The sequence below is a fragment of the Chiloscyllium plagiosum genome, unplaced genomic scaffold (genome assembly GCF_037043375.1).
Source record: "Chiloscyllium plagiosum isolate Xiang-an unplaced genomic scaffold, Cpla_swu_hap1 HiC_scaffold_29, whole genome shotgun sequence".
NCBI lineage: Eukaryota > Metazoa > Chordata > Chondrichthyes > Orectolobiformes > Hemiscylliidae > Chiloscyllium > Chiloscyllium plagiosum.
In genome coordinates, this window is record NW_028270167.1 from 24,188,928 (window position 1) to 24,212,117 (window position 23,190).

The 23,190-nt window shown below is 38.7% G+C and overlaps 1 protein-coding gene across 2 annotated transcripts in view; it reads right to left on the reverse strand.

Annotated features, from left to right (window-relative positions):
* Positions 1-1,176: 1,176 nt before the first annotated feature.
* scn3b (sodium channel, voltage-gated, type III, beta) overlaps positions 1,177-23,190 on the reverse strand; it is a 42,444-nt gene continuing 20,430 nt past the window's right edge. Inside the window, exons 3-6 of one of the 2 annotated variants that reach the window (XM_043676788.2) lie at positions 19,105-19,330; positions 16,165-16,303; positions 13,853-13,951; positions 1,177-2,495 (exon numbers count right to left, since the gene is read on the reverse strand). In XM_043676788.2, the coding sequence (XP_043532723.1) occupies positions 13,885-13,951; positions 16,165-16,303; positions 19,105-19,330 (432 nt within the window). In that variant the 3' untranslated portion in view covers positions 1,177-2,495; positions 13,853-13,884. Of the gene's footprint in view, positions 2,496-6,353; positions 8,123-13,852; positions 13,952-16,164; positions 16,304-19,104; positions 19,331-23,190 lie in introns of those variants that run through there. The other variant, XM_043676786.2, reaches the window with a different exon arrangement.

Consider the following 23,190-nt stretch of genomic DNA (forward strand, 5'->3'; position numbering starts at 1 on the left):
TCAATAATGATCCAGTACGGATTGGTTGTTATTTAATAAATTATCTAATCCCCTTACTAGCTACTCGCTTTAATGCCTACTCAGATACTTGCATGTCAGATAAAAATCATCCCCTTAAAATATCAACAAAGCATCAAGTCCTTTAAGCAGACAGATAATTCTGAATTTGATATACGCCTGCTTCCAATAATTTCTCTTCAACTGTATTTGATTCTTAAATGCTTATGATAATGACCACAGACACTATTTCTCAGCAGGTGTTTGATCAACTCATACTTGCATTAAAATTCAATTAAAAATGCACTTATGAAAAGGAATTGGTCCCGAGTTGTATCCATTACTCTGTACAACATTTTCTTGCACATACAATCCACAAAAATGCAGAAAAGCTATAGACCAGTGAAAGGCTCATTCTACAATGTTTGTGCATCATTACTGCTTTTCTGAGTCACTCTGGCAATCACAGGTGCAATTGAATGCAAGTTTGATCATGGTAGGAATAGAGAATAGAACAGTGAAGCAGTCATATACCTTGCTGCTATGAGCAGTCTCAGTAATATTTCAGAACAATCACATTTGGATAGTATAGCACACAACAAATCAAGAATTAAAAAGGTCTGCAGCATGTTATTTCAAATATTACAAGTGTTCATACATTGACACTTAATTTTTGTATAGCTGACACAATTAAATATTCTTTAGTTGGCACCCTGAAGTCTTTGGAGAGGACACTGTATTCCAGAAAACTTTCATAGGGGCCTATGAATCTGATTTGTAGGTGGGGTAAAATCCAGGTGAATTCGATTAGATTAGAATTGATGTAATCAATCTGGATTTCACAACACAAACTCCACCTCAATAATGAATGCTTTCAGGAGCCAGGCAGCTTGTGTTTTGTAAAAACTGTTGTGAATATCTCAGAACTCCGCATGAAATAGAGCCTGAAAAAGTCAGGATTACTATTTTAAAATTCTATAATATAGGAATTAGAAACCTCATAAAGAAAGTCGGGCTTTTATAATTAAACTAGTTAATCTGCTTTGCACTCGTTACTCTGAATTGCCTGGCGAGTACGATGGGATTTAAATCAATTGCTTTTCAGAGTCATATCTTCACAATTAATATTTCTGTAAATAATTCTGTATCTAAAATTCACACACTATTTTCTACTTGTACAATTTGTAGTTTAATAATGTCATTTTTTTTGTTGTCCATATTAAAATCATTTGAGCAGGTTTGCAGCTCTGATTCAACACCTTCACTTTCATATTACAAAACATTTGTTTTATCTACAATATACCAAAGCACATGAGGAATCAAGACTTATGACAACAAGGAGCAATTTACATCGTAGACTTGTTAACAAGTTAAATAGCGACTCAATGTAATTAGCATAACCCTTGATTAGTATGACAGAAATTCATATTTTAAGTACACAACACATTTAGGGAAATTCACTCCAGACAAAAGCAGTCAGAATCATATCATAAAACATGTTACAATTATTAATTCTTTAATCTTTGTGAGTGAGGGATTATCTTGCATGAAACTGGCTCTCAATAGGCACAATGATATCTAACATTGTCAGTGAAAATGGAACGAGATTGCTGCTGCCAACCACTATATACATGTAAATGCCACATGGTACTTCAAAATAGCTACTGATGATTATAAACTGATCAAGCTCCAGTTTCATGTCCTAATCTATCAATGTGATGACATTACTGGTTCCTAATCAATCTTCACCTAAGAAGGACTCCTCATTTAAAATGGTGTCAGGTGGTGGAAAATTGTAATTAAAAACTTTCTGTGAGACGACTTCTTCTATTTCACAGGTCATAAACGACCCAAGGAAATTCACCTCATCTATCCTTGGACTCATAGCCATGGTAGATTGGTGTCAGCACATAGTTCATAAATTAATCAAATTAGAGAAAATGATCTATTTGGATACAAACATTTGTCACACAACACAAATTATCTCTAGCACTAACATCAATTACCTCATTGTTCTTCTTGCCAGGGAGTTTTTTTTCAAAGTGCTTCTTTGTTACTTTTAGGTCAAGTTAATTTTGCCTCACACAGAAGAAAATCTTGCCATTTACATTGACCTATCTCTTGAACATTATAATAATTCCCAGACCGGCATTGTATGCTATGGTCTTGTATGAATCCTCTGGCTGGGACACCAGTTTTAGAAATAAGTTACAGCTTTGGGATGCGCCAGTACCAAGTCTTGTGAAAGACTGTCACAGCAATATTAGATCCCACATAACACAATCCCATGCAAACAAAATACGCAGCTTCTAAAAATGGGCCAGGTCCCAACTTCCTGTGCGAGAGGGGGAGAGAAATAAATTTTTTATATCCACCAATAAAATGTTCTGATTGATTTTCAGTATTGTCTTGAAAAAAGTGACTTTCACAGACGTTTCATAAAAACCTACGCTGGAAATCCTCCATTGAATGCTTATCTCTTCCAGTGTAGACAATTTCTAAACAGAAAAGTCACAATTTAATAGTTTATAGTTTACTGACCAAACTGTTAGTGCTTATAAATCAGCATTTGAAACAATCAATGTCATATGAAACAAAATAAACTGAAAATGAAATTGTTGACATCTATTTAAATGAACGTTTTGATTCTCAAAGTGAGGTGTAGAAAAGATGGGCAAAAAAATGCTTTCCTTTTTTTTTTGCATGGTTGGCCTCAAAACCTGTTTAGCCAAAACACTATTGTTTTAATTTCTGGTGCACAAATGATCGATGGGGTAAGAGAGATCTACTTGTAGTCAAAATCTCTGTAGAGTTCTGTTGGCATTATCTGAGATGCAGAGCATTTTATGAAGAGGGTGGATCTGCTGAGTCCTTCTGATTTCAGTATACTTTAATCCAATGTGACCCTTCTTGAATGACATTTTTTGTTTTATTGGACACTACTATTTTGGTAATTGTTTAATGCAATGAAGAATCGTATTGTGACTGATGCAGTACTAGCTGATTTAGCTTTTTTTCTGAAGCCAAATCATTATTTTCATTAGCCTGCTGTTCTGAAATGGCTGTTTACAGAGCAAAGGTTCCTGCAATTGCTGGAAATATGTTTCAAGAAATTTAATGGTTTTTCTGATATCAGCTCTAATTTTTCAAGAGGAAAATGCAATTTCTACGAGGAGTCAACTTGCAAAGGAATAGTTCACTTTCCAAGAACTTTCAATAGTCAAGATGCAACAGACTGTTCCCCAATTAAGTCACTACCAATGATGGATCACAAGTTCATGTAACTGCATGGGTCTGTAATTAGCTGGGTGACAGGATTTATTCCAGCATCTCCTACAAAATGGGCGGCACGGTGGCACAGTGGTTAGCACTGCTGCCTCACAGCGCCAGAGACCCGGGTTCAATTCCCGCCTCAGGCGACTGACTGTGTGGAGTTTGCACGTTCTCCCCCCGTGTCTGCGTGGGTTTCCTCCGAGTGCTCCGTTTTCCTCCCACAGTCCAAAGATGTGCAGGTCAGGTGAATTGGCCATGCTAAATTGCCCATAGTGTTAGGTAAGGGGTAAATGTAGGGGTATGGGTGGGTTGCGCTTCGGCGGGTCGGTGTGGACTTGTTGGGCCGAAGGGCCTGTTTCCACACTGTAATGTAATCTAATCTAATCTAAAATTAAAGCAGAATGGTTGATATTACCACATGACTCAATTGGAAGTCTTGTCACCAATGGATCCACCATTTTCATTAAGTATTATGGAATTTTAAAATACTCTTAGAACTATGCCTTAAAAAATGAATTACATCTGTGATATTCTTCTAACCACACATCTCACTTCAGTATCACTTCTTCATTAGAGAACTCCCAATATTTGATTCACCTACTGTCAAAACAACTGAGCCACGATACTTGGAAAAACCCCCAAATAGTATCACCATGGAGTTATTTCTCCATTGTTCACTGAGATGGCCAATAACAATTTTCCTTAGATCACATTAAAGGAATTTGCTATTTTTATTCCAATGCAATGAACAGTATATAGCTAGCATCCAACCATATTCGCTTACAAAAATATCTGTCCCAGACCTGCAGCTGTAGTTGATTGTTTGGAAGATTAGGGTGCTATGGGAAGAGGGCTGGAGTTAGGAATGCCTCAAAAAGATGATTTCAGTAAAATTCAGTTTCAGTCCAGGGTTTGGAGCAGCAACTTGCTGTTTAGGCAGCAAAAGGGACCTAAAATTAGAATGCTGTTACATTTGCCTTCTCAAGAACCTGACAAAAATGTGCATTTTCAGGTTTACTAACTATCTCCCACTGGGGTAACCATTGCAAAGAATGTATGTACTTAGTGAACCACCAAATTAGCAATTAATATGACAATTATTCACACAGGCAAAGTCAAGCCTATACAGTACTCCTGAGTGCAATTGTTTTATTCCTTTTGGTTGACATTTAGGTGTTATAGCATTCTGTCAGCAATGCTGACTCAATGATAATGTAGTCACCAGAGAATCTAAATATGGGACTGAACGCAAAAATAAGGTTAGTCTCAATTAAAAGCTGTTGAGAGGACGGCTATAAATGTTATGCTTAGCTCATTCTCTGGGGTAAGTTGGATTATATTTGTGTCACTGATAAATCAGTAATAAAAGTTTAATTTAAAATGTATTTCTGAGGGTTTGTTTCACAATAACAGTATTTTACAGGATATTGGCTCTCAGGAATAGACACAGCACACTTTCAAATGTTGACCATAAAGGTTAAATTGAATTTTCTTGTCCGAACTAATGCCAAGACTTCCACAAAATTATGTTCTTAAATGAATTGTGTTACTTGCTTTGTTTGCTGCTATATTTTGCAATTCCATAGTTCATACTATCCTTCAGATCCAGGCTCTTGACATTGAGTTGCAAGCTGGAAAGGCTCAGCATATGGACAACTATCTAACACAGTCATGGCCTTTTGATACAGAGTAGATAATTTAGTACCGCAATGAGAGATTTCTTCACTCTCAGGGTGGTAAACCTTTGGAATTCTCTAATACATAAGACTGTGGAGGCTATATCACTGAAAATATTTAAGAAAAAACTAGGTAGAGTTGTAGACACTCGAGGCATCAAGTTTGTATTGGGAAAAGTTGAATTAGAGGACCAAGCATGATTATATTGAATAGCCTATTTCTGATTTTTTTTGTGATTACTCCAGAAGGAGCATACTCTTTGGCAAGAACAACCATAAGATAAAGTTGAGCAATGTAGGAAAGAATACCTGGGCTGTTATCCTTTCCCTCCTTGCTGTATTTGTAAAGTTTGATCAAATCTCTGCAAGTAAGTCAAGAATCTAATTGAAAATCAACTCCAATGTACGTTTCACCATGTACAACTTTAAAATACAAAATATCAATTATATCTTCTAATACGCATCTAATTCTAAAATGTGATATTTATCTAAACCATTTAGTTTATTTTCAGACAGCCTATCTTATGCCATTTTTAAAAATACTTTCTTTGCAAATACAACATCTGTTAAAGCTATGTGTAAAATGAAAACATTGAAATAAACCTTATCAATAGATTTCAGGGAGAAATGAGTAAAAGCAATCAGATTTTCCTCATTGTAAAAGTCAAAATAAATTTACAAATTAATCTAGTCTAAGTTTAATTTAACTGTAGTATTCAGTTGAAGAGGAGGAATCCCTTGGAAGATTTCAAGAAGATAACTATTAAAGTATATCTTTGTTTTTACTTAAGTGTCAGTATTATTTACACATTTAATTATTAAATAGCATTAGTGTTTAAAGATGAACAAATTTTAAAATAATCTTATGTCAGCTTGCTTAATCTTGATTTGGGAAATGTCTAATGTTCTTATTAGTGCAGGCTAAGTAAAATCAGTGCTTCTGAATTACAATGGTTTGATTGGATTCAACATTTTTGCGCAGCTTTCATTATTTACCTATACCTCAATTGACTCTGAAACACTTTGATACAGCTGACAATATGATTTCTTTTTAAAGTGCAAGATGTATTGCACTCAATACTTTCTTTGAGTATTGTTAGTAAGACTTGTTGATGGTTATGTTAGTTTCAGATTTAGTAGTTTACTATCAAAATTGAAATAACTTTCAAGTTGTCCAAATCATGATTATGTTATATTGTATCAAGATTTATAATAATCTTCTGATTTTGGACAAAATATACGGATAGTTTCTGAAATACAGAAAAAAAAATCATGCATCTTGTAAAAGATATTCTTGTTTATTTTGATATTAGGAATTGTAAAATTACCTGGATTAAAATAAAACTTTGAATCTCTTTATTTGACACTGAATCATGTGAGGGACTGTGCAAATGATGGTAGGCAAACAGCAGTGGATGATTTTACAGTACCAGAATCTGATGAGAGATTTTATGCTGTAACAATTCTCAACACTTATCTGCACTGACATTGCTATCCGTTATTTAGTAGCCATCTCTTATTAATGAGTACTGCAACGTCCAATAAAGAAATTATAAAACTCCTGCTGCCTTTAAGCATAATGAGATAACTGTCTTTGAATTTAATTGAAATGTAATTTTTGCAGTCACAAATCAGACAAGGCATCTTGCATTGCTCCAAGTTAATTTTGGGGTTTGGAATGGCATGCTGTTCTTAAATGTCATTGTAAGTTATTCCAGTGTTCTTTAAAATTTGTTCTAATATGTGACACTTCTGTGATTGAACAACCCTTTGAAAATCAGGTATGCTTTGTATACATTATCCACCTTGAATGAATGCATCTCTAAATCCATTGTGACTGAATAAATAAAGATAACAAAAAAAAACAAGACTTGAGCCTAACATTTTGAAAATTGCCTCAGCTTGTTTAAATTATTACTAATATTAGAAAAAGGCTATTAAAGGGAAAAATTGATGGGTTAATGTCATTCGTGTAATAAATAAGTTGGAGCCTAAAAGCTCTATGCATTGAATTCAAGAACAAAGATCTAATTGGACTGATGTTACAATTATGAATCCTTAGCAGTTCTGAATTGGTTCAATAAGAGTCAGTTTCTTAATTCACAACAAAGTGACAAGTTCTCCAACTACCAGGCTGATGTGGAGAATTGACAATATGGAATCAGTTGAATAAACTGAATCTCACTTCTAGTTTCTGTATGTCTTCTGTTTTTAAACTGTTGCTTACTGGAGTGTTGCTGTGTCAGTTGTTTTCAATTCTCTCATTCATCTGCTGACGATGCATATGATAGTGCTAAGACTTGTCCTATTTAAGGAAATGTCGCAATTGGACATACTGTTGTAGCTCATAGAATAGAACAGATCATACAGTCATCACAGTTATCAATGTGATTTCTGCATGAACAATTTGAAATATGCACACAAATAATACTTGATTAGCAACACGTCGAAACACTATACACGAACAACTGACACTAACTCTTATTATAGCATTTTTCAATAACTATTTCCTTTTAACACTTCACTATAAAAGTTGTATTGACGGTACAATAGTGGTCAAGAATAGGCCTCCTTAGAAGGTCGAGGAAAAGCAGAGCTGGCTTTCAGCTGTTCACCAGTAACGCAACCCCCTTGCTCCTTGGTCAATTGTGTGATACTTGAAATATTCCAGATCTCTGAGCAATCTATCGTCAAATATGATCAGATGCATACAATTTACTGCAGCAAACAATGTAAAGAGCACATGTTGCAATCTCTTGTGAACAAATTAAAATCATTTATCCATTGTGTGAATAGAAAAGTCCAATAGAACTCAGAAAAACAATCAGAATTTCAGTGAGTCTGCACTCCAATTGAAATCATCTTCATATGCATGTGATCAGGTAAGAAATAAATTTGCAAAAACAGTGCATGTGAAAAAAAAATTAAACATTAAATTTGGAGATTGAGTAATCAAAACATAAAACTTCCAAAATTGCACATAAAGAATCTTCTGTAAAGTAAACAAAGGGAAATTTTCTGAGTCCAAGTGATAAATTTCTTCTGATTTGTTAATTATAAGCAAAATAATGAATGCTGCAATGGATTCAAAGCCAAAGGCTTCATGGTTTTCTCTGCTTTTCAACAACTCAGTCCATCACAATGTTAGTGGCTGATCATCCTGGGGATTGCAGAACCTAAACAAAGGAAAGTCAGTCATTGACTCTGAAAAGAGAAATAATATGGACAAGATGCCAAGCCTATATTCTATCACTTATTTCATCACACGAAAACTGTGGAAAAAATATTGTAATTCCCTGGAAGTAATCCACAGGATCCACAAGAGTGACAGCTTATATTTTTACAAACCATTAAAGTAATAAAACTTCCCAAAACATTTAACAAAAAACATTTAACATTGAACCTTTTTATCACATTAGGACAGATGACAAAACACTTGGTCAAAGAGGTAGACTTTAAGGACTACCATAAAAGAAGAATGTGAAGCTGAGAGATAAGTAGGTTTCGGAAGAGAGTTCCAAATTTTATGCCTTAATTGGCAGCAAAAAGCCAGGGCACCATTGGAATTGGGATTAAAATAGAGGCTGCCCAAGAAGTGCAAAGATCTCGGATGATGATTGGGCTGAAGGACGTTACAAAGATAATTGAATTTGAGAACGATGAGAAATTTAAATGTGTAGTTTTGTCTAAACAGGAACCAATATACATCAGCATTTCTGTTTAATTTTAAAACAGTGATGTGAAAATGTTCACATTTGTGATTTATCCTTATTAATTACTTATTTCTGTCTCCTTTTAAACAAGATTAACTGAAAAAATACCAACAACTGCAAATGCCTCACCAACTTGTTCTGACTACCTAAACAATAATCAGAGAGGAATTTTCAGATTTTTAATCTTGTTTGATCTTGAGTTTCTTTTGTAATTGTTTTTTAATTCACCCATAATTTTGTATGACCTCAGGCGGGGGCTTAGGGGGTGGGGGGAGTGGGGGAAGTGTTGGATTATCTGACCAGATTTCATCCAGGCACCACGAATGTAAGGCAAGCTTTATAGACTGACTCATATTTTGATAAGTTTGTAGCATGATCATTAGTTAAGAGAATGCATCCTAAAACAACGGGTTAGCTTAGCCTTATTGAGATGAAAGTTTCGAATTATTTCTACTTGATGTACACAGCATTATTGCTGAAAATGTGTTGCTGGAAAAGCGCAGCAGGTCAGGCAGCATCCAAGGAACAGGAGAATCGATGTTTCGGGCATAAACCCTTCTCCTGAAGAAGGGCTTATGCCCGAAACGTTGATTCTCCTGTTCCTTGGATGCTGCCTGACCTGCTGCACTTTTCCAGCAACACATTTTCAGCTCTGATCTCCAGCATCTGCAGTCCTCACTTTCTCCTCGTACACAGCATTATTGCCTTGGTTTAGCTTAGTTGGCTGGCTTGTCGGTTTACAGAGCAGTGTGATGCCAACAGTATGGGTTCAGTTCCCATCACTGGTTTGAGGTTACCATGAAGGACTCTCCTTCTCAACCTCTCCCCTTGCCTGAAGTCTGATGGCCCTCAGGCTAATTCAACATCAGTCACTTCTCTCTCTAATCAGAGAGCGGCCCCTATGGTCTGGTAAGACTATGGCGACACAACAAACATTATTGCCTAATTTTTCACTTACGTGTACTAACCAAGATTTTTTGATGTTTGGATTTTTCCCTTAGTTAAAAGTGGAAAATTCTGTTCATCACAAATATAACTGGTCTAAAATAGAGGAAGCAACTTTTCCACAGTTTTCATATTGTATTTGATATTTTGTAAATGCAAGTGAAATGCATTTATAATTGGCATAGGTATTTGATGTTCATTGATTAAAATATAAAATTAAGAATTCTTGATCTAAAAATTAATTCTATTAAAAAAGGCATTTTGATTTCTGCAACCTTAACTATTCTGTGACATTGGACTCAAAGTCCATTTCAATTTTTGGTTTTGTTTTATATATATTTATGGTGATTTATCATTAAGTATTCAGAACATTGATTTTGGTTCTTTTGCTAATACTGCATGCAAACTGGTGCTACAGTTTGATCGTGTTTCTTTTCTGCGTTTGCCAGTAATAGCTGAACAACAGAAAACAGTGTTGAAAAGACACCAGGGTTGTGGCACAGACAGACTAGTTGTGCAATTTAGAAATGCTTGTCTATTTTTAACCAGCTAGTATAGATGTGTCAGAGGAACCTCAATTATCCGAATATCAATTATCCGAATTTCGGATTATCAGAAGAAGAGCTAAAGGTCCTGGTGGAACCATTACATCAAAGAGGTGTTTCAACACTGATCGTACCTTTTGTTTGCAATGATTAAAAATGAAGTCTGCTTCCTGAAATGCTGCTGAGAATAGTCCTGGACTTCGATGGAAGCCCAGACATCATCTCCAAATGACTGACCTCCCGCCCTCTCTCTCTGTCCCCACACTTTCTCTGGAGTTCTACACAGGAGGGTACCCTAAACCCCGATTCCCCAGATAATCTATCCAACATTGTACTGTGCAGGGCAAAAGTGGAACTTGTCAAAAAGTTGTGTGTATGTGCGCTATTTTGAGACTCACCTCCCAAATGCAGCAGCAATCTTCCTGTTGGTGTCCAGTCTAGCTGCTCCGGAGAGGGGGGAGGGTACAGAGGCAGATGGGGACTCAAGCGGGCTACTGGGGGGGGCAGGGTTGGGGGCAGAACGGGGAGCAGGGTTGGATGGATTTCGGGGGCATGGGTGGGGGCTTGTGCACAGTGTGCTACAGCCTAGGTTCCTGAACTTAAGCAAGTGTTGGCTGTGTCAATCTGATTGAATTTATGGCGGTGGGATGCTGGTGAGGATGCTTCAGCAATGTTGCAGATCCCTTTCACACAAGTGTGTGTTTGCTCAGAAACAAACCCTGAGATAGAGGGAGCAAGGCAGGCAGAATGAGGAAAAAGGAAACTTCAGGCCCCAGAGGCCTAGTAACTATAGGCCGGTGAACTAGTAACTATAGGCCGGTGACCTAGTAACTATAGGCCGGTGAGTCTCACTTCTGTTGTGGGCAAAGTCTTAGAGAGAATTGTAAGGGATAGGATTTATGCACATCTGGATAGGAATAATGTGATCAAGGATAGTCAGCATGGTTTTGTGAAGGGCAGGTCGTGCCTCACAAACCTTATTGAATTCTTTGAAAAGGTGACGAAGGAGGTTGATGAGGGGAAAGCGGTAGATGTGGTATATATGGATTTTAGTAAGGCGTTTGATAAGGTTCCCCATGGTAGGCTACTGCAGAAAATACGGAGATATGGCATTGAGGGTGAGTTGGAGGTTTGGATTAGGAATTGGCTGGATGGAAGAAGACAGAGGGTAGTAGTTGATGGCAAAGTTTCTTCATGGAGTGCCGTCACTAGCGGTGTTCCGCAAGGATCTGTTTTGGGACCATTGCTGTTTGTCATTTTTATAAATGACCTGGAAGAGGGGTTAGAAGGTTGGGTGAGCAAGTTTGCGGATGATACGAAAGTCGGAGGAGTTGTTGACAGTGAGGAAGGATGTGGCAGGTTACAGCAGGATATAGAGAAGCTGCAGAGCTGGGCAGAAAGGTGGCAAATGGAATTCAATGTAGCTAAGTGTGAGGTGATTCACTTTGGGAAGAATAACAAAAAGATGGGGTACTGGGCTAATGGTCGGATACTTGGTAGTGTGGATGAGCAGAGGGATCTTGGTGTCCATGTACACAGATCTCTGAAAGTTGCCACCCAGGTAAATAGTGCGGTGAGGAAGGCATATGGCGTACTGGCTTTTATTGGTAGAGGAATTGAGTTCCGGAGTCCTGAGGTCATGATGCAGTTGTATAAGACTCTGGTGCGGCTGCATCTGGAATATTGTGTGCAGTTTTGGTCGCCATACTATAGGAAGGATGTGGAGGCACTGGAACGGGTGCAGAGGAGGTTTACCAGGATGTTGCCTGGTATGGAAGGAAGATCGTATGAGGAAAGACTGAGACACTTGGGGCTGTTTTCATTAGAGAAAAGAAGGTTTAGGGGTGACTTGATTGAGGTGTACATGATGATTAGGGGGTTAGATAGGGTTGACAGTGTGAACCTTTTCCCGCGTATGGAGTCGGGTATTACAAGGGGGCATAGCTTTAAATTAAGGGGGGGTAGATATAGGACTGAAGTTAGGGGTAGGTTCTTCACTCAGCGAGTCGTAAGTTCATGGAATGCCCTGCCAGTAGCAGTGGTGGACTCTCCCTCTTTATGGGCATTTAAGCGGGCATTAGATAGGTATATGGAGGATAGTGGGTTAGTATAGGTTAGGTGGGCTTGGATCGGCGCAACATCGAGGGCCAAAGGGCCTGTACTGCGCTGTATTCTTCTATGTTCTATGTTCTATGACAGGCATTGAATCAATTAACCGAATAATCAATTATCCTAACGAAATAGGGCCCACCCATCTGATTCGGATAATCGAGGTTCCTCTGTATTATGTAATTAATGTATTTTCTCACTATACCCAGATTGTTTAATGGATCTGACAAACAAAACAGGTGTTACACTCTGATACCCTAAGTAGTTGATTACCATCATCATATGGGGCAAGAAAAAGACCAATTAAATAAAAAATGGTGCATATCCTGGAAATATTGTTACACCAGTGAAATTATAACTGATTACCTCATGGAAATCTGGCCCCATTCCACTTCTTTTTCATATATTAAATCAATACAAGGCATGTTTAGGAGTGGATGCTCATTGGTGCTTGTGAAATAAAATGACACTGTAAGCAATGGAATTATAATTTTTGTACTTGTCTGATTTTAAAAATCTAAGATGTATTTTGGAAACATCAAGGTTACATCCTAATAGAAATTACCTTTCTCTGATATAAAATGATTTCTTACTGAAGGTGTTGGGGGAAAGGTCAATATAGTTCAGAGGTTTGGATATTGAAAACCTGGTGAAGGCTGATCAGAATGAGGTCCAGGGAATGGGAGATGCTGTCACTTTTAGAAAGATTTATTACATGTGCAGTTACTTTTTTAAAAAAAATTATTCACAGGCAACAGTACATTTTTTGCAATGATTGGTATTTCTGTATCATGAAGGCTTTGATGTTGGACATGATTTAGATTGAATACGAATGCAACAAAATGTGGAGCAAGGAAAAAACACTTTTCAAGCTAATTTCTTCCAATAGGCCATATAAAATTTGCACTTGTTAACTACTCCTGGACTAATTTGAGATATGTAAACTTCTAAGAGAAGGTCAGGAAATGTCAGTCTAACATTAATCAGCTTGTAACCAGATGCTATTCAGATCTACAAGGAATCTGAAATCATGATGCGCAATGGAATATTTGAACTTTACTTATTCTACATACTTTGAAACGTTGTTTCTTTTGGGCATCTTTTAAGTTGTCGAGCATCGCATCAACAATACCTAAGAGGAGTTAATTGCACTTAGGGATGTGTAATTAATGCTGACCCAGCCAGCAACAGCACATCCCATGAGCAAATTTAATTAAAAGTATATTCAATTTATCGAAAAATAAAATCACCTTTAATCAGAAGGAATTTGCTTATGTGTGAATCTAAGTTGAACATATAAACTAACAGAGCCTAATAATAGGTGTATGGGATCATTTTGAATGCCGGCTGCTCAACAAACAGCTTCTGCTATGTATATCAGAATCCCTGATCTGCTTTCGACAGAAATTAAATGATCACCAGATGAAGTAAATAAAGCACTTAGATTTTTAAAATTCTCTAGAGTTCCCCTCAAAATATACTGCTAAAAGCTTGTACGTTACTGGATTGTTCTTCATGCTTCTTGCTTTTCAGCATTAAATCCTTTTTGTTAAAAAAACAACTCCTTGTTACCAGCCTCATATTATGTTCTTACCAAGTTATCCACTGTCAAAACTGAATACATTCCTACTCCTCCACAGGAACCGTGGAGTGATTCTCTTTGTTTCCAGAAGGTATCGCCAGGTAGTCTGTTCTATAATAAGAATTGAGTTGGAAATCAATTTGAATATTCAGAATGTATGTGTTTTATGTATCATATATTTAATGACTAACTTAATAACAGCTAAATACAGGCGTGATCATTTTCATAGTTGCCCAGTAAATCTCTTGAAAGAACTGTCCTCATTTACAATATGATGCGATTTCAAAGGAAGTAGATAAATCCCAGGGACCTGATCATGTGTTTCCCAGAACTTTATGGGAAGCTGGGAAAAGATTGTTAGGCCCCTTGCTGAGATATTTGTGTCATCAATAACCACGGGTGAGGTGCCAGAAGACTGGAGACTGACTGATGTGGTGTTTATATTTAAGAAAGGCTGTAAGGGAATGCCAGGGAACAATAGTCCAGTCAGCCTTCTGTCAGTGGTGAGTAAGTCGTTGGGCGGGTTTCTTTGGGACAGACTTGTGGGCATTTGGAAAGGCAAGGACTGATTAGAGGTACCCAGCATAGCTTTGTGCATGGGAAATCATGACTAACTAACTTGATTGAGTTTTTTGAAGAAGTGACAAAGAAGATTGATGAAGACAGATTGGCAAACATCATCTGTATGGACCCCAGCAAAACAAGGTTCCATACAATGGACTGTTTAGTAAGGTTAGATCACATGGGATCCAGGGGGAGCTAGCCAATTAGATACAAAATTGGTTTGAAGATAGGAGACAGAGACTGGTGGTGATGGAGGGCTTTTTTTGGACTAGAGGCCTATGAACAGTGGTACGCCACAAGGATCCTGCTTGGTCCACTGCTTTTTGTCATTTATGATGTGATTATAGGAGGTATGGTCACTAAGTTTATAGATGACACCAAAATAGGTAGTGTAGTGGACAGTCAAGAAAATTATCTCAAAGTACAACAGGACCTTGATCATATGGGCCAATGGGCCGAGGCGTGGCAGCTGGAGTTTAATTTAGAAAAATTTTGAGGTGTTGTGTTTAGGTAAGGCGAACGAGGACAGGATTTATACAGTTAATGGTAGGGACCTGGGGAACAAAGAGATCAAGAGGTGCAGTGCACCTTTCCTTGAAAGTGGAGTTGCAGGTAGACAGGATGATGAAGGTGGCATTTGAAATGCTTGCCTTCATTGATCAGGACATTGAACATAGGATTTGAGTTGCCATGTTGTGGCTGTACAGGACATTGTTGAGGCCACTTTTGGAATACTGCATTCCGTTCCAGACTCCCTGCGATAGGAATGGGGTTGTTGAAAGGGTGCAGAAACGATTTACAAGGATGTTGCTGGGACTAGAGGGTTTGAAGTATAGGGAGAGACTGAATAGGCTGGGGCTATTTTCCCTGGAGAGTCAGAGACTGAACAAGTGACATTATGGAGGTTTATTGGTCTTTTTCCTAGGCTGGTAGAGTCCAAAACAGAAACACATAGGTTTAAGGTGAGAGAAAGATTTTAAAAAGGACCTCGGAGGTAACTTTTTCACGCCGAGGGTGGTGAGTGTACGAAACAAGCTGCCAGAGGAAGTGGTGGGAGTGGGTACAATTACAACACTTAAAAGGCAACTGGATGAGTATATGAATAGGAAGGATAGGGGCCAAATGCTAGCAAATGGGACTAGGTCAGATTGGGATGTTTGGTCAGCATGGATGAGTTGGACCGAAGGATGTGTTTCCTTGTTGTATGATTCAATGAATCAAGAGTAACAAATTAAAAAGGGAAGTGATCAATTACAAAATCAAATTGAACAGGGGTTAGATAAAAAGGCAAACTTATTTTAAAGGAATGAGTTTAAGTACCTGATTTTAATTGACAGGGCGAGATCCTATGGTTTAAAAGTTAGATCAAGTCCAATGGATCTCTTCCTATATGTCTGAAATAATAGCTCTGTGTTGCAACTAGGTGATAAAAGAACTCAGGCCTCAATATCATTGAGCCAATGAACATGATTAAAGAAAGGCTGCTGCGCCAATAGCAAAGGCTTAAACTCAATGAAAAAGAGCAATCAAGTCAAGAAGAAGGGTGGTTGAATCTGTGTCTTAGGGAACATAATTTTACAGAAGGGAAATTAGTTTTTAGAAATATGTGCAAAAAAAATGATAATAAGATAATAACTCCTTAACTTCCTATCTGTGTCTGTCAGGTACTAAACTCAACATAAAATATTGAATTGTTGTTGCTGTAGATCAATAAGCATTTGCCTAAATGTGTGCACAAATAATGTTCTGAGATAACTTACGAATTTTCTTGTGCAGCTTCTTCTGATTTCAGGATCTTCCTATAGCAATATATCATTTCTATTACAAGCCATAAAGTGAGGAAAACAAGGAGAAGATACATCATGATTTCCGAAATGTATGCAGTAAAATCTTCAAGGGCTAGAAAGAAACAGAAGTGAAATCAGTTACCTTTTGCAAAGCTTATCCTGTTTGAAATCCTTTCCCCTTCACTAGATTAGACATTGCAATTTTCTGAATATTCTGTTTTCCCATTTCTTTGTTGTGTGAAGAAATGTGCCTTGATGGGATTTGTTCTGTCCTATTTCTCTTGAAGAGACATGTTCTAAACCTGATGCTGAGGTATTTGCGCCACAGAAAGCAGAGTAAATAGCTTTGAGTTTCTTCGTATTAAAAAGAAGCATGAGGGGGTGGGTGGAGTCAGGCCCCAAGGTTTTAGTTTTAACTTTCAGTTGTTGAAGTTGGAATTTGGAGGCAGTAACAAGCTTAAGGACTCTATGTGCTGCTAGACTATTCCTCTCAGTGCTTTGTTTTGTTGAATTAAAGTGAGAAGACTGAACGTGAAAATGACAGTGTTGTGTTAAATTTGCCTTTGCCAGGGTGTTTTTATGGGACGCTGCTGTATTGAAACAGTCATTAAAATATATATTATTTTGTTATGCATTTCTATAGCATTAAAATTATGCCAATTGTTTTTGTTTAAACTGTGGTGTCAGAATAAAGTGTGTTTTGCTTAAAACCTGTAATTTGATGAATTGAATCACATCTGCAACACAGAACCTTACACTTGCCTTTAAATAAGATATAAGTAGGGTCTAGGTTATCTCCTTGCTATGTATTGAGGTATACTGATCTGACTCAAAACAGGTGAGAACAAATGCTTTTCAAACTGAAAGTCAAATGTAATTGGATCCTATATGAAGTCCATATAGGATACTAGACACACATTTCATCTCTTAATTTATGCCCTATTTACGTCTCGGATGTGATAGTTTCTGAATTTATTTGGTTTGAATTTGATGTCTAACATCCATTGGTAACTGGTATATTTTATGACACTTAACACCTCTGATTATCCTGAGCTGCTACTCTAATTAGAGGACTTTTTTTGTACATAGGCTACAACTTGAAAATCTGCATCTTCACAGCTCTACAGTGTAATATTTACAAAGAAGTTGTCTTTGCACCTGAAATCTAATCTGATTTGTTTCTTTCCTTTTTTACCCCACACGTCAATGTGTTGACGCATCATTGCACAATTAGTGGCAGCACTGCCAACCCTTTCTGTTTAATCTACCCAGTCCTATTTGACATGTCTCCATGTCCTTTCTTTGATGGGGCCTGGTCATTGTACAGTGATCAGCAGCAAAATTTCTGGCTACTTTCTTTTCTCTCCTCCTTGGCCCCAGGGCTACGAGAGCAAATTGTAAACCATTATAGCTGCTTCACTGAAATCGTCGTGCACGACAATGACCTACGTTCAAGCATGGCACTTCCCTTATTTACCACATTATTAATCTACCTAATAACTGTTAGGTGAGATAATGGGCCACATTTTCATGTAGTTTGACATCTAATGGTATTTACCATAAGTTAGTTTTGTTCTTCACTTTAGCTCAATGGTCATTTTTCCACAAAGTTACTGAAAGTGTGAGCTGATAACAACACAGCAAGGAAAACATTGTATCTGAGCCCTGTGTGAACAGATAATCCACTTATTTGATATAATTGCCATATCCAAATGAATTTTCTTGTTTCAGATATGTTAAGTACCATATAACCCTTTCTAAACTAACATGTAAAAAATTGAAAGAAGGACTTTTTTAAAGTTACAGGTGTATCTTTCCTTGTATTACCTCCCCTTCTCTCCTGAAAATGCTGTCCTTGCTAAATCAATGACATTTGACCTTTTGGTATCTTTTGAAAGTGATTATGTTTGAGCCTAAAGAGTAGTGGATGGTGATGAGGGACTTCAACCCCAAAGTACAGGATGCTCAACTGGGGCTCCTGCAGGGAATTAAACCTGTACCCCAACCCCAATTCACCTGTAACCCTGATTTTACAGAAATGGGAGCAGTCATCCTGCTCTCAGGATGCAGGTTGCTATTTAAAATACTGTAATGAAGCTGTGTGCCTTGTATTTATTCATCATTTCAAATGTAACCCAAGCTGGCTACACTTCCTGTCCTTTGGAAAAGAACCTGCTGGCTAAACCAAAGTGAGGGTTTATCCACTGGATCTCGACATGACTTACTTCACAACTTGCCAACAATCTTCGCCCAATCTCCATTCTCATGTTTGGATACATTATCTTTTCACCTTTTATTTCCTTCTGATTGCCCCTTTGTTATTTTGCTTTTCCCCTCCACCCCCTATCTCCAGACATCTGATCTCCTCATGGCATCTTATCCCTCGTGGCTTTCGGTTAAAGACCAGGCTTCATAGCATGCAGGAGGAAGTTCCAAATCCTGGGTTTCCCACATTCTGCTGGAAACCCTTTGCCTGTCCTGCTCTTACCTGGTTAAAAAGGCAACATGCAACACCACCACCTCCCCCCAATCCCCACACCACCAACCCCCTCCACACACCCCCAGACCATCCCTGTCAGGTTGTCAGGTGCGTGTCACATTGTGCATTTTATAACATTTATGACAATGGAAGTCATTGGATAGTAAGCAGGATCATAATTATCGTTTATTTTTGTCCCAGGACACTGAGCCCAATTTTCACACCTAATTGATCGCCAGGATGAGACCAGCACAGGAGCAGCATTGAATTTTGGACTTATGTTTGGAAGGCTAAGAGCAGCTCCATGTGGTTTCCTTCCCCATTATGGGGTACTCAAAATTCTGGTACCTTTCAAAGGTCAAATATTATTATTATTGATCCATGCTGTGAATTTATTTCTGAAATTCTCAGCACACAGAACTTAATCTCCTCACCGTCTTCATGGACTGTTAGCTGCACTTCTTTCACATCTGTCACAGAAGGTCTGTGTATCTCATAATTAAAATACCGTTTGACCGTGCACCGGTACAGACCGCTGTCGTTTAGTGTAACATTCACTATGGTTATGGATACATCTTGCAGATCTTTACTTCCATTCCACAGAATTCTGCCCTGATAAGGTCCTTTTAACTCTCGTGGCTCTCCGTTGTACTCATAAATCTGTCACAAAGACACAGATTTTGATCAAGCGATGAATTGCTTTAACGTTAATGTTATACTTCAGAGTTTCCTTCCCTTCAGTACTATCCCCTCTTACCCTGAAGGCATGGGTTCTTCCTGAGATTGTCTTAACAACATATAAACCAAGACGGTTAGTTTAGGCAGGCTGATTGACCATGCAGCAGGGACATATTCAAGCGTGTTCCTATTTCCATCAACATCCACACACGCTTTTCACTAGGGACTTGCTTTTGACCAAAAGAAACAAGGAAAACCCACTTAATTATTTTCATACCTGAGCCCAAAGGCCTTGAGGTTGTTCCAGTATCTCAATGACCACCCCAGTGAAAATATTTAACCAACCATTAACCTGCCATCTGTCTGGGTTCCACACTTGTGGAAGGTATTCAGTATCTGGGACATTTTGGAGAATTTTACTCAAGGGGCTTACCTGATGAAGGAGCGCTTCTGCAATGATGAAACTATGAATTTGCCAAATAAAATGCTATAAAATAATGGGCATAATCTTAGTTTCTAAAGGTCAAAACTGAGAAATATGAACTATTGGAGTCACATTGAATGATGTGTACAAATTAATATGCAGTTCATTTAAAACAGTGCTGGAAGTAAAATTGGTATTATGTTCATAAATGATGATCATTGTGATTCATTATTGTACACTTTCAGTTACACAACAAAATATATTACTTCGGAGATCTGTTCTTGCAATCAGTTAGAAAGTTATTTCATCTGAGATCTGATTACATACAAAATTAACCTGATGGAAATTTGAATTCTGCCTCATTGATGCCTTAATAATCATTTTATATAGCCAATTTTAATATAGCCAATTTTAATATACTAAATATGACCTACATTATTCGTCTCGTGGCCTTCAACTTTGATACATGTCCTTAATGTTTCTAATTTTCAATGATTATACAAACATTGTTTTCTGGGACCTTTTCCAATTTGTTAATTCTGTGGTCGACATTTTTGAAATTACTTTTTGATTTGCATTGAGTTCTTTGACAAAGAGAATGTCACATTTTAACTTTACTCAATCTTATGCTTTATTTGTAGCCACATGCACTTTTCCCATCAGGAAACACTGGATACTGACTGGGATTAGGAACCTTGGCCAATTTACTTCCTTCCCAGACCTGAGGTATGGAGATAATTCTATAGCCACTTCTGATCATTCATTTTAGATCTGGGATTTCAGCCTGGGATTTGCTTTGTATTAAAGAATTGTGACACTCTGGTACTCACTGGCTTATTTAATCTGCCAAGCTGTCAGTTTTTGCAACCAGAATTCTGGTGCAGGTCTTGGTGTCCACCACTTGGTAAAGGCTAAACAAGCCTTATACTTTTCACAAATCAGAAGCAGGTATCAGGTCATTAATTTCTGCAAGTAAGAGCTTAGTCTGCTTTTGCTCTCTTTTGCAAGTGTGAATCATGCCCACGACATTGAGCGTAAGAGGTTTTTTAGATTAGATTACTTACAGTGTGGAAACAGGCACTTCTGCCCAACAAGTCCACACCGACCCGCCGAAGCGCACCCACCCAGACCCATTTCCCTATGTTTACCCCTGCACCTAACACTACGGGCAATTTAGCATGGCCAATTCACCTGACCTGCACATTTTTGGATTGTGGGAGGAAACCGGAGCACCCGGAGGAAACCCACACAGACATGGGGAGAATGTCCAAACTCCACACAGTCAGCCGCCTGAGGCGGGAATTGAACCCGGGTCTCTGGTGCTGTGAGGCAGCAGTGCTAGCCACTGTACCACCGTGCTGCCCATGTCACTGTCACTGGGCAAACCAATGCTCAGCAGAATAGAATGAAACTCTGTATTTGCTTGCTGTAATTACTGCCACACTCAATCCCGTGGTCCTAGCCCTCAAACACACATCTAACTGCCAGGCTCCAACCTACTGGTCCCCCACACCGATTGCATGTGCTCTGAGGCTGCCAATCACAACAATATTGAAGATCCCCTGCTATGTTCCTTTTGTGATCTCTTAGCCCCCAACTGAACTATAGTTGTGGCCCATTCTCCTGCGCACTTTTATGTGACCTGTTAGCACTCTTCAGGCAAGGTGTTATAAAATGGATACTGCTGAATTGCTAGAATATGATGTTTTAGACACTTATTTATAAACTTCTTTTATTACTGAAGCAGGTGAAAGGTCTTCTTGCTGGCAGTATGAATTTCTTTTCTACATTTGACTTTCTACTTCTCAACTTCTCCCAGAATAGATATAAGCTGTCAGCTGCAAAAAACCCTCTCATTTTCATCCAACCGACCCATCGACAGAAGGGTAGCCATTTTGCATATCAACTCTCCTCAAGGGCACTTGTAATGAGATTTGCCAATTCAGGATGATTCTGTGCCCAGCTGTGAACAGCTTCCCTTAGAACCAGAATGAAAATACACAAAATTACTTAGTGACAGGGTTTACCAATTGATTTCAAAGATTTCACCCAATCTGTCTATTGAATTAACACAAATCATCCTGATGAATCTATTTAAGAATTAACTCAGGTCCAGATTTTCTGATGGCCAGATGATTGTTTCTCAAGAATGGATGCAAATTACACATAGATACTCTTTGGATTCCCCATCATTGCATACTCTGAAGGAATTGTGAAGATTACATCACCTACCACTAGATTCCTTTGAAAGGATCCAGTTAAATCTGAGAACTCAGGATTTATGTAACTTAAGTAAACACGGGGAACCTCGATTATCCGAATATCAATTATCTGAATATCGGATTAACCAAAGGGGATCTCAAGGTCCCAATAGAAACATTACGTCAAAGAGTTGTTTCTTTTGTTTACAGGTACGATGATGAAAAACCAACTCACTGAAATGCTGCCGAGAACAGTCCGGGACAGTCCAGGTACTGTCTCTAAATGACTGACCTCTCTCCACACTTTCCTTGGAGTTCTACACAGAGGTGAACCCTATACCCCCCTTCCCCAGTTGATCTCTCCAACATTGTCCTGTACAGGCAGAGGTGGAACCTGTCAAAAATCTGTGTGTGTCTGTGCTATTTGGAGAATTGAGCCATAAAGGCATCAGCAGTCTTACTGTTGGTGTACAGTCCAGCTGCCCCGGGGAGGGGTCGGGGGCACAAATGGGGGTTGGGACGATGGGTGGGGATGAATGGGGATACAGGGTTGGTTGAGGGCGGTGGGTAGATGGGGGTGGTGTTGGATGGAGTTGGGTGGAGTTAGGGACGGGGTGGGAGTGGACTGGGTTGGGAGTGGACAGGGTTGGGGACGGGGTGGGAGTGGACAGGGTTGGGGACGGGGTGGGAGTGGACAGGGTGGGACATTTGGGGGCGGGGTGGGAGTGGACTGGGTTGGGGGCGGGGTGGGAGTGGACTGGGTTGGGGACGGGGTGGGAGTGGACAGGGTTGGGGGCAATTTGCGAGGTGGGCGGATGATGTTGGGGGGGGGGATGTGGACAGGTGGTTGGGGTGGGGTCTCGCGCACAGTGTGCTGCTGCCTAGTCTCCTGAACGGGGAGCAGATTTCACAGAAAACTCTGAGCCCCAGAAGAAAATCAATTAACTGAATAATCAATTATCCGAACAAAATAGTGCCCGCCCATCTTGTTCAGATAATCGAGGTTGCTCTGTAGTTATTAAGGAAAGGTTAGACTATTAGCTAGCTATCTAGTTTAATACCTGAGTAACTCTTAAACTGAGTTTATTCCCAATTTAGCTCACATATGCCCAACTACACTTCCCCGACCAAAACACCCACCCAGTCAGGACCCGACTCCCATTACACTCCAAACCTAACCACCCACCACTGGACCCAACACTGCACCACACTGGTCC